General features: G+C 38.2%; 1 protein-coding gene across 1 annotated transcript in view; it reads left to right on the forward strand.

Moving 5' to 3' along the window:
- TDP1 (tyrosyl-DNA phosphodiesterase 1) overlaps nt 1-14,687 on the forward strand; it is a 55,168-nt gene that overhangs the window by 36,812 nt on the left and 3,669 nt on the right. Inside the window, exon 15 of the mRNA XM_075426783.1 lies at nt 6,344-6,458. Within this exon, the coding sequence (XP_075282898.1) occupies nt 6,344-6,458 (115 nt within the window). The remainder of the gene's footprint in view (nt 1-6,343; nt 6,459-14,687) is intronic.

Consider the following 14,687-nt stretch of genomic DNA (forward strand, 5'->3'; position numbering starts at 1 on the left):
CTGCCTTCTGTTTTCTGCTGAACACAGATTTGGAAGTGGGTTGTTCCCCGCTGGTCATCTGTTGACTACTAGTTTTTGTCTGGTTTGTACAATGCTTCCAGAACTTATGCTTTGAGGTTGGGTTTTGGCCTGCTGTTCTAAGGCAGACTCTCAGAAATATGTTGAATGGTTGTTGTCAACATAGCAGCAGCTGTCATCATTTACAGTTTTAATGTTCAGGGAAAAATCAGCTGATGCTGACATTAGATCATAAGCTTCTTTTGATTAAAAAATGTTATTAAAAAAGATTGTGTCCTGTGTTTGAACTGCATTTCCCTTTCTATCTCCATTTCTATTTTTCACCTCCTACATCTTCAGTCTCACTCCTGTTCAGCTTGCTCTTTCAGCTGCTGGGGATGCCTTTCCAGAGGCTGAAATAAATTACATCCTTAATGTGTAAAACATGTTGAGACAACCCTGTCTCTTAACAGTATGAAGTTCTGGAAAGCATGCTGCACAAGAATTACTTTGACAAATCCTGGAACTGTCTAATGGAAAGCTTTTTAAATAATTCTTCCTCACAGCTTCCATTTCTGATAAGGTTGTAAGTTAAACTGAGCTTAACTATAAAATGGTATAAAAGTTTGTGGAATACTGACTGGCTAGTATCATATTCTTCAACACACCTTTTAGAAGATTTGAGGAATATAGTAGCTGCTGTTAAACTAAGAACTTACTCATGGTTGCCTACCTAATGCTATCAGATGATACAATTATATCTAGATAATCACAGACAGCTAACAATAGTATTTGAGATTCTGAAATGCTGTATTTGATGGTGAATACTTACTGGTAATGAGTAAAATACTCTTTTATAGCTGGCTTTCAGGATGGGTGTATGAGCTGAGCCTAGATTAGAAAGCAGCAAGCCTGTATATGTGTGTGATCATCAGAAGTGAGCTGCTTAAATTTTTACTGAGTTCAAACAACTGAACCAAGCACCTGCGGTCACAGCTCAACTTAGACCAGAACCAAAGTAAAGTAGGTTAAGCTCTTTGTAATATTTAACTTCTAAAGTAATGTAGTACCACTTTCTTTGATTTCTTTAGTTTCAGATGAAGTCTTCATCCTGTATGAAATAGGGTGGGGATGGGGAAGTAAATACAATGTAGGTAAACCATGATTTTATATGTGAATTTTAGGCTGTTAAACCTTGCTTTTAGTGCTCACAGAACTGCTACAAGGTTTTCAAACTCCAGGGTTAAAGACATACAAAGACATGTTTTCCAAGCTAAGGAACTTTGGGTTTAGATACCTGAGTTTGTCACTGTGGGCTTCTTAAAAAGAAAAAAAAAAAAAAAAAAAAAAATCTGATACAGTTGAGTAAAGCTCTGTTTTGAAAAAATGCACTTCAGTGTTGAGGAAGGATTTCATTGTGTATCCTCCTGGCCAGAGGAGCATGGTCACTGTAAAGTTTGCGTGCATCCTGAATTTTTCATTGCCCAGACTAGTGAGTTTTTAAATAGTTTTGCTAAAGAGCAGTCTTTTTTTCTGTTTACTGGCATGGGAAAGGGTAGTCCTGTAATCATCCAGTGGAATAATCAGCTGTCTTCTGTAGGAGTTGCTTCAGTAGTATCAAAATACTGTAGTAATATCAGTGTTAATCCCCACTCAAGGAAGGACAGCAATTCTTACCTCTGTCTTGTGTGATGTTTTTTTTATAGTCTGCAGTTTGCCTTGTGTTTGGGGCAAAAAGAGGCTGGAAAGCAGAATTTTAAAAGCTGTTCTATTTTCTTTTCCCATTCGTCCTCTTACTGCCTACTTTTACAATATGATGCTAAGGCACTGACAGAACCCACAACAGCATCTAAAGTTTTGTAAGTACAAAAAAAAAATGCTTTTCCAACTGTAACCGATGGCCTTGCTGGACTTGTCAAATGCAAGACAAAAGACAAACTTGGACTGAGGCGTCTCGCGACTGAGGTGTCAAGAGCTGAAGAGCTAACAAAGGAAGTAACTAACTGTTGCTTATCTTATCAGACAGAAGTAAGGGGGGATAGCCCATCACTGTAAACCCAGTGATCTGTGGGGTGCCGCAGAGGCTGCGCAGCAAGAGATTGCTTCAGAGATTGCTTTGGACAAAGCACAGATGGCCCCCGAATGCACATACCAAGATGCCCGCTCCGAAGGCGTGTCACACTGCTGAGTCCCGCTTCTCATGACAGGACATTCCATGTCAAGAGCCAATCGATACACAATAATTGACTTGGTCCCACCTCACAAAAAGATTTCCAAATGTATAAAAATTGGCACTTGAAAACTCTCTTTGGGAGGAGGAGCCAAGCGAGAACTTCACCTGATGGATGGGTTGACGGGCCTGAACCTCTCTTCCCCCCCACCCCCCCCCCCACCCCAAGAAGGGACGCCTTTTTGGTAAGAGTTGCGCCTCTGACTGTCAGACGTATCCCCGGGAACACATTGTTAACTAAAGTGCTAAACTATTACTTTGAGCTCAATTTTTGTAGACAGTGCATTTATCAATGGCAATTCTGAATCTGTGATACCTGTTGCTTGAATAAATTACCTATTGCTTCAACTTTGCGAAACTGTTTCAGTGAAAGCCCTTGGAAGGGCTCTGGCAGGCTAGTTGAATCTGAGAAGTGGCTACGCACTTAACCCTTTAGACATAAACCATTGACCAAGTCTGGGACTAGGAGTTGATCCAGCCGCACCTAGACTCTCCTCTGAGAGAGAGTTTAGAAAGCAAGGGGGTCTGCTCTGAACCCTGTGACTCAACAGGAGGGCTCTCCTTTTGCTGCTTATCGGATTCCCCTTACCCCCCTTTTAATGTGACACCAACTGAGAAATATGTCTTGGCATTTCAAAATGTATTGCTGTGAGCAGCAGTCAAAGAACAAAATATAGCTGCAGAGGGAAAAATTCTGAAAGAAGAGAATATTGCTGAGGAAAATTTACAGGGCAGGCAGAATTTTTTTAGGCAAGATGCTGCTGGTTTTGTTTTTGGAAATATCAATGAGAATGTCAACATCTAGGAAAAGCTAAAAACAGACAAAATGTGTGACTTATTTAAATTTCTGTGTGATCTTCTGTGTGATCTTCTGTGTGAAGATAGACATATGAGAGTTATTTTTAAAAGCATGTGAATTTCCTCAGAGACCCTTGTTAAAGAATGTATTCCATAACCTAGACTCTCATTCGAGGATGTTTTGAGGAAAGCTCAGTGTCTTTTCTTAGATTAGCATTTCCCGAATAGAAGATATTTACACATTAAATTCTGACAGACAAATAAAACAATTCTGGGATCAGCTGATGGAGTCCAGCGGGGCTGGAGGACAGCATCAGAGAGGAAGTAATGCTCTCGGAGGAGAGGAAAATATAACTGATGATTACTAAGGCAAAGGAAAGCAAAGGTGTAGAACAAGAGAAGGAAGCAAAATGCCTGAAAAGAAACACACTGAAGTAATAACAGGGCACAGAGAGTAGAAGAAATGAAACAGAAACATTACTGGCATGAAAAAAAGATAACAGGAAGGAAAATGGGATTAAAAACATCCTGCAAGTGATGCTTTTTTCTTTCATGTTTTGTGAAAAGCACCCTCTGTTATGTATTTCAGAGGGGAATACATGTTGCATAGTTCTTGATACTTGAATTAAACTGAGATTACTATGTGTGTACGTAGGGACCTAAGTAGGTGGTGTTCTACCCTATGTGCTTGGATAACAATGGTTATACAAATTTCAAACTCAGATGGTGCCAGGCAACAGCTGTGTAACTCTGGTGCTCTTGATCAGGCACACATATGAAGTTCATCGTAGAAGAACAAACTCATGATATGGCAGAGAAGCCTCCTCTGCCATTCCACGTTTCTTTCGTAGCTGCGTGTAGAAGACAAGAGAAAAGCTCCCAGGTGCTCAGGGCAATCAAACCTCATACAAGCCATTTTAGTTTGCGATTTAAATGTCACCTTATGAGAAGTATGTAGGACTGCACACTACCCAGACCCTCCACCAACTGAAACCTGACGACTGTGAGTTGTGAAAAAAGCTCTTACCACCACAACTTACACAGTTTCTGTTCTTTTGTAAGCTGTGGCATCCCTGTCATATTTCATGTTCTTTCCACTACAGACAGAAGTACGGTTATTTGTGTTTTTATGTGAGATTTCTATCAATCCCTGAGTGATTCAAGTTCATTGCAAGTAAAACTGTACAACTGGATTGTTACCTTTTTTCTAAGCAATTCTGAATTTTGTATTTTACTGTTCAGTTAGTTTCAAACCCTTAGATATTTATGAGCTTTTAAAAATCATCTATCTTTGCATTGGTTTGTTTTGAAGATATTGCGTGTTACTTAAAGGCTAAGCTCTACAAAAGGCTGTAGCTTGGTTTTAATGAAGTTTTATCAAAATTCCACTGACTTTATAAGAAGGTGAAGTTTAAAATGGATTTTCATTTGCACAGTCCTTTAGCGTGGACCTTGTTTGTTTGTTTGTTTCCTCTGTTCATTCATTTAAAAGGCAGTGGCTTTTACCTAGTCTCTGAAATAATACTCTGTTTCTTGCAGCATAACTGATAGTTTCCTGTTACTTTTGGTCATGAGACAAAAGAAGCATCTGTATTCTAAAGGAGTTTCTTGAACTAACTTGATAGAACTGCTGTAATACAGCTTGACGTTCTCTTTGGCAGCTCTCCCTTTTCTCTCTTACTGTGCTGCTTGAATATCAAAGAGAAAGGTGTAAGGCTGCTTTGTATCCCATGCTTTATGTGGTCATGTGAATGTTGCTTCTTCCAACTTACAATGCTAAGATTTGATGAAGTAAAACTCCAGTAAAGAACTTGCACTATTGTAAAAGTGCTGTAAACAGGTGTCACTATCGATTCAGCCAGCACATGTGTTTGAATAAAGTGGGATTATTTAATGATAATTAAGAAGCTTGCTTGTACTATCATAAAACAGTAATGCAGTAAAACTTGGACCAGTGGGTCCTACAGCTTGGATAAAATATAAGTTAATATTAGAACATGACCCAACAATGTGCACTCACAGCCCAGAAGGCCAGCTGCATCCTGGGCTGCATCAACAGAAGCACTGGCCAGCAGGTTGAGGGAGGGGATTCTGCCCCTCTGCTCTGCTCTGGTGAGACCCCACCTGGAATCCTGTGTCCAGCTCTGGAGCCCTCAGCACAGGAAAGACATGGACCTGTTGGAGCGGATCCAGAGGATGGCCACAAAAATGGTCAGAGGGATGGAGCACCTCTCTTCTGAGGACAGGCTGAGAGGGTTGGGGCTCTTCAGCCTGCAGAAGGGAAGGCTCCGGGAAGACCTTAGAGCAGCCTTTTGGTACTCAGAGGGGGCTTGTAAGAAAGATGGGGACAAACTTTCTAGTAGGACCTGTTGCAACAGGACAAGGGGTAATGGTTTTAAACTAAAAGAGGCTAGATCTAGACTAGATAAAAGGAAGAATTTTTTTACAGTGAGGCTGGTGAAACATTGGCACGGGTTGCCCAGAGAGGTGGTAAATGCCCCATCCCTGGAAACATTCAAGGCCAGGTTGAATGGCACTCTGAGCACCCTGATCTAGTGGTAGATGAAATCCACTGTCATTCTAATGTGAGTGTAGTCTTTGAAACTTTTATGTAAGCAGTTTCAAATCTTCATTAATTTTTTTAGCAACACTATTACATGGATGGTGTTACCCAAGATACATGAAAAGCGTAGGTTTGAAGACTTGTTTCTGTATTGCAAGTGGAATTTTAATTCAGTTTGTGAGACACAGTGAACGTCTAGCTAATATGGTCAGGATGAAACTGAACAGCAAAACCAAAAATTTTAAAGCCTTTCCCTTGTAGTTAAATATTTAACACCGAAGTTGTTAATATTTTGTTTAATAATTAAAATTTTATTCTAATGTCCATAAGCATTTATGCAAAAGAAGCAATATTATGTTGTATTGAGATATGCTGCCCATATGGTACTAGCAAAGACATTAGGCAATTTGGATAGAACTGCTCACACAAGCAAGGCCACAAGCGCCTTTACTTAGTGAACACAGAAACAGATTGGTACATGTGTAAAGAACTGAGAAGGCAGAGTATATCCAGTGTGGACCCACCTGCTGGGCCAAGCCAATGAATGTAAAAGAAAGAAGAGCCTGAAATAGTAGTAAAAGAAGCTGAGTTCTTAAGACAAGAAGGTGCTTTAGGAAGTATCAAAGCTTGGTAATGGAGGCAAAACTCTTTGTTTATTAAAATAACTCTTATTGAGAAAGAATCGGTTGCCAATTAGGTTTGCCTTTTTCCTCAAAAACTAAGTCTTTCTTCTGTGTGTTTCCCTTCTTTCATAGGGATTGGACAAAGGTTACTTTCATGTGAGAGAGAAAATGCTTTCAGAAAGTAATGATTCAGCAACATATTTTCCTGTACCTTATGACCTGCCACCAGAACAGTATGGAAGCAAAGGTAAGGTGTGACTTCAGAAGAAACGCAGGTGTATTATATATGGAGCAAACTAATTTGAGCAACTCTGAGTCATTTGAACACTGTTGAGTTCCAAAGCTTTATTTTGACATTTTTGTGGCATGACAGCATTTGAGATTATCTCAGTCCCACATTCTGCTTGCAAATTCAAGGAAAGCAGCTATAGTGTCTTTTGGTTCTAATTTTTTCTTTATTGTTCTTTAAGTTTTGGATCAACAACCTAAATACTATTTTTTCATTCCTCTTCTGGGATTCTAGTATGCTTTAGGGCAATAGATACTCTTTATGGAATCAAAATGGTTTTCTGCAGAATTACTGGGGGAAGGAGTGTTGAAAGAGGAATGTCTGGAAGAGAGCAGATGTAAGGAAAAAAACAACCTCTGGAAGCGGGGTGTGAAAGAAATATCACACAGCAAATGTGAAAGAACTGCTGCAAATCAGAAGAAATAAGAGTTGCTTTTGGTCCATTCTATATTTCATAGTTTCAGCTTCCATTTTCTTGAAGATCCATGTTGGAGTCCTCCTTGGAGGGGTTGAGGGGATATATTTTGTAACACTTGAAGAGATTTACACAATCTCAACTTTCTCAGCTGCTGAGACTCTCTCTAGAACATGTAAATTAGAAGGTGATAAGTAAGTGCTGCTATGGGGTGGTGATGGCTCGAAAACCTAAAAATACATTCAGGATAATGATGTTGGTGCATAACCTGCAATGTTGTTATGCAGGGAAGAGTAAATTTTTGTTTTTATTCTTAAAACTAATGTGAAAAGATTGTAACTAACTTCTCTTTTTTTGAGAAGCCATGTAAACACCAGCCATGAAGTTTACTTTGTTGGCCTGACCTCTGATCTTTTCCCCCATAAGCTCTCAACCCGTTCATCACTGTTTTTCAAATACAGCTCTGTGCAGTCAATCACCTTTTTTATTTTTTTTTTTTTTTTTTTAGATAGAGGGCAACCCCCCCTCTTTTCTTCTTTGCCTGTCCCTTCTAAACAGTGTAGAGGCATCGATTGCAGTGCTCCAGTCATGTGATGCATTCCACCAAGTTTCAGCGATACCGATTAGATCAGCTTTCTAGCTGCACAGTGGCTTCCAGCTCCTGTTTATCCATGTTGTGTGCCTTGGTATAGAGGCACTTCAGCTGGGCTGTTGACGTGTCACCTTTTTAGAGGAACAAGCTCTAATTCCCTTGCAGCATTTCACAGGTGTGTTCCTATTGGTTCCTAATGCATCAGCAGCCCCTGGCTCTTGTCTGTTGCTTAGAACTCCATCCCCTTCCATCACTGAGTCTAGATTAAAGCCCTACTTACAATTCTGGCCAGCATGCTGGCAAAGAGGCTCTTGCCCCACTTGGTCAGGTGAATCCCATCAGCTCCCAACAAACCTGGCTTCTCACAGGTAGGTAGATCCATGATCACAGAAGCCAAAACCTTGAGCACGGCACCAGCTACACAGCCAGGCATTCATCTGTTCAGTGTGATGCATGTTACTTTTATAACTTGTAAAGATGATTTTTCTGCTTTAAGAGCTTACTACTTACCTAAAAGAATTCTTAAATGGTATTTCAGTTTTCCCAGAGAAAAAATACTGGCTCAAGGTAGAAATTATAATAAAATCTATTATATTGTTTTATTTAGTATAAAACACACTGTTCATTTAAGTGCTGTTAATGTTGTTTCAGGGAGCAGTGGTAGGGGTTGTGCCTGGGTTACTAGCTAAAGAGGAAGAGTATACTACAACTAACTGTTATGCTCTGGGACATGTATGGACTGTCTGCTTGTTGACTAATGCTCAAACTGATGTTTTTTGGAAGGTTTTTCTAAAAGGTCATACTTCAATTTTTGGAAATTTTAAAACAAAGATTAAAAATTAGAATCCATGTGTATTCTCAAATGTGTTACGTATACTATCTTCCTTGTGCAAAAATGTAGTCGTGTAATTAATATTGCTGTTGTTTTAATTGCTGCATTTAACCTACTGTGTCAGTGAGTTTTCTGTATATTTTGACTAAATGGAAATATTTTTTTCCAAACAACTTTTTTCACTCTTTGCGTGGAAAGCTTATTTCTGTAGAGAACTTGTTTGTCTGTAGTTCAGCTTTGGGGTCTCACCTTTCTCCCGTGATATGAACAAATGTCAGAATTCAAATTGTCTAGGCTTCCACAGTGGAAGCAAAGTCAACTGCCTGGGCCTTTTCACATCCCTTTCCTGAATATTCTGTTTCAGTTCCACAGCCTCTTGGTGGAAAAGATATTTAAAGAATTCCCATGTTATGGGATGGACTCATAAAATAATCTGTCCGTAACAATATGGTTATCAACTCCCAACATCTCTGGAGAGTGATATGAGTAGATTTATTTTAATGAAGTCTTGAGAAGCAGAGATGCAAGTAATTATCCTTTCCCTAAAGAAACCATATTGACTGATCCCTATAATTGACGTAGAAAAGGCTCTGGGGGATTTTCCACAAACTCAGATTCTCTAACTGTGGGAAAACAAAGTACATATCACTTCCATATAATCAGAAAAATCCTATTAGGGCAGGAGGGAGGAGAAGGGGGCAGAATAGTGGACAGATGGTCAGGAGCAGGGCAATACATTTGCCATGTAAATTCTAAGTAGAAGATAGGTATACCAAAATACATTGTTTTTTCCTGTACTTCTGCAAATTCGAATCTTGGATCAGACCTACTTAATGCTACCGAATTATATTATTGTTTAATGTAACAAAGTGGAAGAAAAACAGTTCCTTGGTTTGTGGAAATAATTTAATATCAGAGATTCTTTGTCATTCTGTCACAATGGCTTTTTGTCATATTAATTGGTGTTTATCAGATGGGACTGGACGTCCAGTGTGAAAACTGTTACAGTGAAGTAAATGCATCTTAAAAAGCAATAAAATACATCTCAGGACATACAATGATAAACTCATCAGTAAATGACGTAAATAATCTGTCTGGTTTCAGCTACAGTAACCGAAACAATCATGAGGTTGATTCAGTCTTTTACAGTCCATTAAATTCAATAATAATGAAATAATTTGGTCCCTGTCCTACTTTTGTCTCACCCCATGTAACAGGGAGGAAAAAAATAGAGAAGACTTGTCCACCTTTACCTAGTTTGCCTCGTTAGTCAGTGTGTTTCATTCTAAAACTCAAGTTTAGACATAACAGAAATAGGATCTCTTGGAGAAACAGTCATGAAGATTTTCTTCCTCCTCTTCTTCCAAAGATTTCTAAAGAGCATAAATTGAGATCATTGTGAGACAGATAACTTCTTGGGTTTGCACTGGTTGTCTTTCCCAGAGAGATGGATTAGCCTTCACTGAAAGATAATCATAGGCTAAGCTGTAGTCACTGAAGAATATATTGATGTGCTTCAAGATGTCACTGTAGGAAGATTACGATATATCACCTCTGTGACACATAATGTATTTTAAATTTTCCTATTGCTTTCATTTAGTTTTCAGCTGTATTTCAGACTTGCACAGAGACACATTTTACAATACATGGACAGGTAAACTCTGTCTGCTTGTGCCAGAGTCATTTGATCTTTCTGAAGGGAACAAAGAATAAAATTTAACTGAGTCTCAAGCCATAGCTGGTAGCAGCATAGTTACTTCAATTTGAGATGAGGAGTTTGTAAGATTTCTTCTGTGAGAGAAATTGTACCAGAAATACTTTCATGTCAAGTGGCTCATTTGAAGTACATAGGATGCTTTAAAAGAAACAAAAAACAAAACCAAAACAAAAACCCTCAAAGAAATAAAAGCCACCAACAAACCACACTATAATGCTTGAAAAAAATATTTTTGGACCTAAAAATTGTCCTAAAGTAGTGATTATGTGATTAACTAGCTCAATGAATCAGTGAATCTATGGTTTGCCTGTATTGTAAACCATATTGTTGTTGTATTATAGTAAGCTTCAGTATTTTGGGCTACTTCATCTGCTTTTTCTCCTGGTGAGTTGCACTTAACATTCTAGTTACATATAAGTGTGATTAAATTTCTACTTTATTTGCCTTGTTTTCTGCTTTTTTCGGGAGACCTCAGCAGGTGAGACATTTCTATGCATTATTATTCTGCCAGATTTCAGATTGATTAATCTCATGCACTTGTTACAAAAGCATAGCAGTATTGAAAAGGGAATGAGCTAAAAATAATATTTATCATCAGTTCTTTGAGTTGTGACTGGTTTACAAGGCAGGAATTTATATAAGCGTTTTCTGAGCTCTTAGTTCAAAATGCTCTGGAACTACTTAAACCCTCTGGAAGAGAACCCCATAAAGCAGTGGGGTAAGTAATTTCTGATAAACAAGTTATTTCTCATTCAGTTGTCTCTTTACCGTATGTATTTAAATCGAGGAAAGAAACTGGCTGTTCAGTTGACTAATAGTATACAGAAAATATATGTATATACAAGAAAATAAGACAGGTTCCAGCTCAGTTCAAATTAATCTAAAGTTAAAGTGAAACTACATATTACTCTCTCTATATATCAATTATTTGAATTACATCAGTCTTTTGTTATTTTCTTCTCTGTTGAACACTTCTTTCCTAAGCCATTATAACAACTTGGTAAAATGTATTAAAATGTATTTCATTATTTTCCAGTGGGAAAATGTATTTTACCCTTGGTAACTGGTGGCTAAAGCTGTCGAATCTCATGCTATGAAGAATGACGGGCAAATGAGATGGAAATTTGCTTTAATGCAAGTTGAAGCATTGTGGAGAAATGAACAGTCCACTTAATTCATTATTTCTCTAGCTGAAGTTTTCAAACTCTGACAGCTGTGATTTCATTTTGTTAAGGATGCACAAAAGGATCTGTAACATGTCTCATAGGAATAGCTCTTGCCCTTGTGAAGGGCCCTGCTCAATGTTCAATATTCCTTTGACACTTGCATGAAAGAGCAAATTGACCTGCTGCTTATAACTTCAGATACTCAGTGCTTGATATTTTGTCTCGTTTTCAATGAGTGGGAATTGGAATCATGGTGAAATCACATTTGGTAAATATTCGTAATGATTTCGGGAAACTAGTAACACTCCATCTCGTTTATTACATGTAAACTGCTGTTGTGTTGGATAAAACCGAGAACAACAACATGGCATATTTGCCTCCAGCTCTGGTAGGTTTAGTTATTTGTGTTTTTCCTATTATTTAAAGACTTGGGATAATTCTCGTTTATCCTGCCTTGTGCTAGTGAGAGTGTCTAAAAGAAGAGATCAGTGTTTTCAGTGTTTTGTCCAGCTGAGCTAGAGGAATCCTTCATTACTCTGAGCTCCCTTGCAGGGACCTGCTGTACCCTCAGGAGGTCAGATAAGTTTGGGGAAAATGTCACTGTGTGTGGTCTCTGCCTTTCTCCCACCTTTGTTTTTGTCCAAAGTTCTAGAATTCGTCACTTTCTCTGTCAAGTAATTAAAAGAAGACTTCTGTGGAAGTCATTGACATTTTTCAATAACCTCCTTTTTTCTAATTAATACGGTGTAGCTACATAGAACCTGTGTACTTTCTGGAGTTTGAAAGAACTCAACTGGCAGCATCCTGTGTGAATTTTTAGAGAACTTCAAGACCTCACAGAATGCTGAATACGGTACAAACTCTAAGAGAATACCCTGTCTTCTGAGAAGATGACAACTTGAAGCTACTCCTATTCCTAGTGATACTAATACATTGAATAGAAAATATTTCACTTATTTAACACTCAGCAGTGGTAAATATAAATCTGCGTACGTTTAGAAGTTTAGTTTTCAGTTTTTTCAAGCAGCAGTATACATTGTCATTGTAGTTCATATACTGGGGTTGGGTGGTGGGGAGCAGGGGTTGGAACCCATCTCAGTGTGTGTTGGCATCTATTTCCTTCCTAGGTGGAACCAAAAGCATTATTATTACACTGGTAAACCTGCAATTTGAGATTGAAGTTCTCTTAAGACAGCTTGACATCAGACGCTTCCTCAGATGGCCTCCCAGAGCCCAAGTGTAACATTTGAGTACACAGAGAAAACTGGTTGTCTTCAAGATCTTATAATAACCGTGAAGAAATTAACACTTTTTATGAGAGGAAACTTGAGTTACAGAGTCACCATTTAGTCTGACCACTTCTGTGTATTGTTTTGATAGGGTTACAGACTTGAAGACCAGAAGGAGCCACCAGGTTGTCTGATCTGATTTGCCACATGTTACTAGCCAATTTCTTTGAGCTCAAAGCTTGTGTTTGGCAAAGAGGGATCTTCCAAAATATGCTTCAGATCATTAGCTGAGAGCATCATCATGAGATGGCAAATTGATCAGATGGTCAATATTTTGCTTCAATAGTTGGTCAACCCAAGAATTTTAAAAAGCACTTTATTTTGGTTATTTTTTTTCAGGATAGAGGTATGATGCACAGTCTAGTTGTTGAACTTACATGTGATTTGATCCATTTTGTGCAGGACTTGTAGTTTAAGTCTGAGAAAATGTAGTGATATGTCATCCGAACAGATCAGAGTTAAGGCTGCACAGAGAACTTTTACTTGGGCGTTTTTCCTTTAGACTGTTTCTTCCTAGGTGCTTTAAATCATCAGTACAGAACAGTTTTATTATGCATTATATACATAACTTGCATCTTTCTCTTGCTGCAGGGAGTAACATGCACATTCTACATCTGGCAGTTTTAAAATAAAGATAATTCCTACTCAGAAGTGACAAAGGACTTTATTAATTTTTAGCAGATAACATTTGTTATGTGCAACATGTACATCATTAACTCTTTGCAAATTGCTGTTTTGAGCAATTGTGATTGTTCACCTCTAACAGTCAGCTGAGCAGCAGAAGGCTGTTTGTGGGCAGCAGATGCATCTTCAGGGCAAAACATTTAAAGAATTAAAAAAAAAAATTATCTAGTAGCTGATAGTACTACTTAATATCTTGACAGATAAACTAGATAGATACAACAATCTCCTGAACTCCTCTGTTGTTAACCGACAGATTCAGGCTGTCGTAACAAAAAAGACTATGACAAAGCTGAATGTATTGATGATATTGAGGTAAAAGAAACCTGTAGACCAGCAATATAATTTGAGAGTTTCTTGGAAGGAAAAAAGAAGATGATCCAGTCTGGGAAATATGCACACAACAGCCAATCTTACTTAGCGAGATATCTTTATAAATAAAATTTCTTTGTGCCTTTAACAATATTCAGATTTTTATTTCCCTCTAGAATCTTTCAGATGAGTACTGCTATTTTGTTGTATAAAATTATCTTCTCACTGAGCTCTGTTGTCACATCTCAGTTGCAATATTGCTATTATCTCTCTTACCAATACAAGTTGACCTGATCCTCTCATGAAAGCACAGCATTTCATTTAGAGTGCTTGAGGACTGATTCCCCTATCACTTTTGTTTCACTCTATTGAGAAGTTTCTTACAACAGACTTACATTAAACAAAAGGATACAGCTCCAGGGTTTTTTTGTACCATTGCATGGGAAGAGGTACAAGCTGCTTGCTGTAGTTGAGGAATATCACTTAATTTGTGATTTAGATATCGCACAGTTTACTGACTTGAGGAAATAATCTGCTGTATGGAAGGAACTTGAAACTTTAATATAAGTACATCAAGGGATTTTTTTTTTTAAACAACTTGGGAAAGGCCTCGGGAAAGTGCAAAGGACTTTTTTTGTTCTCATCCCATCAACACTTCGAGAAAGAGAGCAAATCTTGCTTTTAAACTGCAGTACTAGATTTTGTTTTGTTTTTCTTTTATTCCCTAATGAGTGGTCATTGTCCTGGCCTTCGGGAATTGTTACTTTGTTGCAAATACTCTTATAGATCCTATATCTGTACCTCGTCTGCCTTTCCCCCTTCTTGAAATCTTTGAGGTATGATTTTTGCTTTGAGAGGAACAAGATGAGTTCCTTTTTAAATGCCATGCTTGTCCAAAGAGAGAGGAGAAAAGAGACTGAAGTATAGGGTGCACCTTCTGCAAATGCTGAAGGGAGAACTTTACAGCCTCGTGCAGCGGGGATTAAGTTTGCCACATTAGAATGTATCTGTAGAATGACTTGAAGAACTCCGGTTATTTGTGACTAACCTTTCTAGATATGTGAGCACTTACTACTTCAAAGCAACACTTTTCAGTTGGAAGACTCATGAAATATTGTGAAAGATGATGTAAGAATCCACTCTCTGCATTTAGAAATCAACCAGGATTAGCTCTCATCCAGAT

Source organism: Opisthocomus hoazin, chromosome 7 (assembly GCF_030867145.1).
Source record: "Opisthocomus hoazin isolate bOpiHoa1 chromosome 7, bOpiHoa1.hap1, whole genome shotgun sequence".
Taxonomy (NCBI): domain Eukaryota; kingdom Metazoa; phylum Chordata; class Aves; order Opisthocomiformes; family Opisthocomidae; genus Opisthocomus; species Opisthocomus hoazin.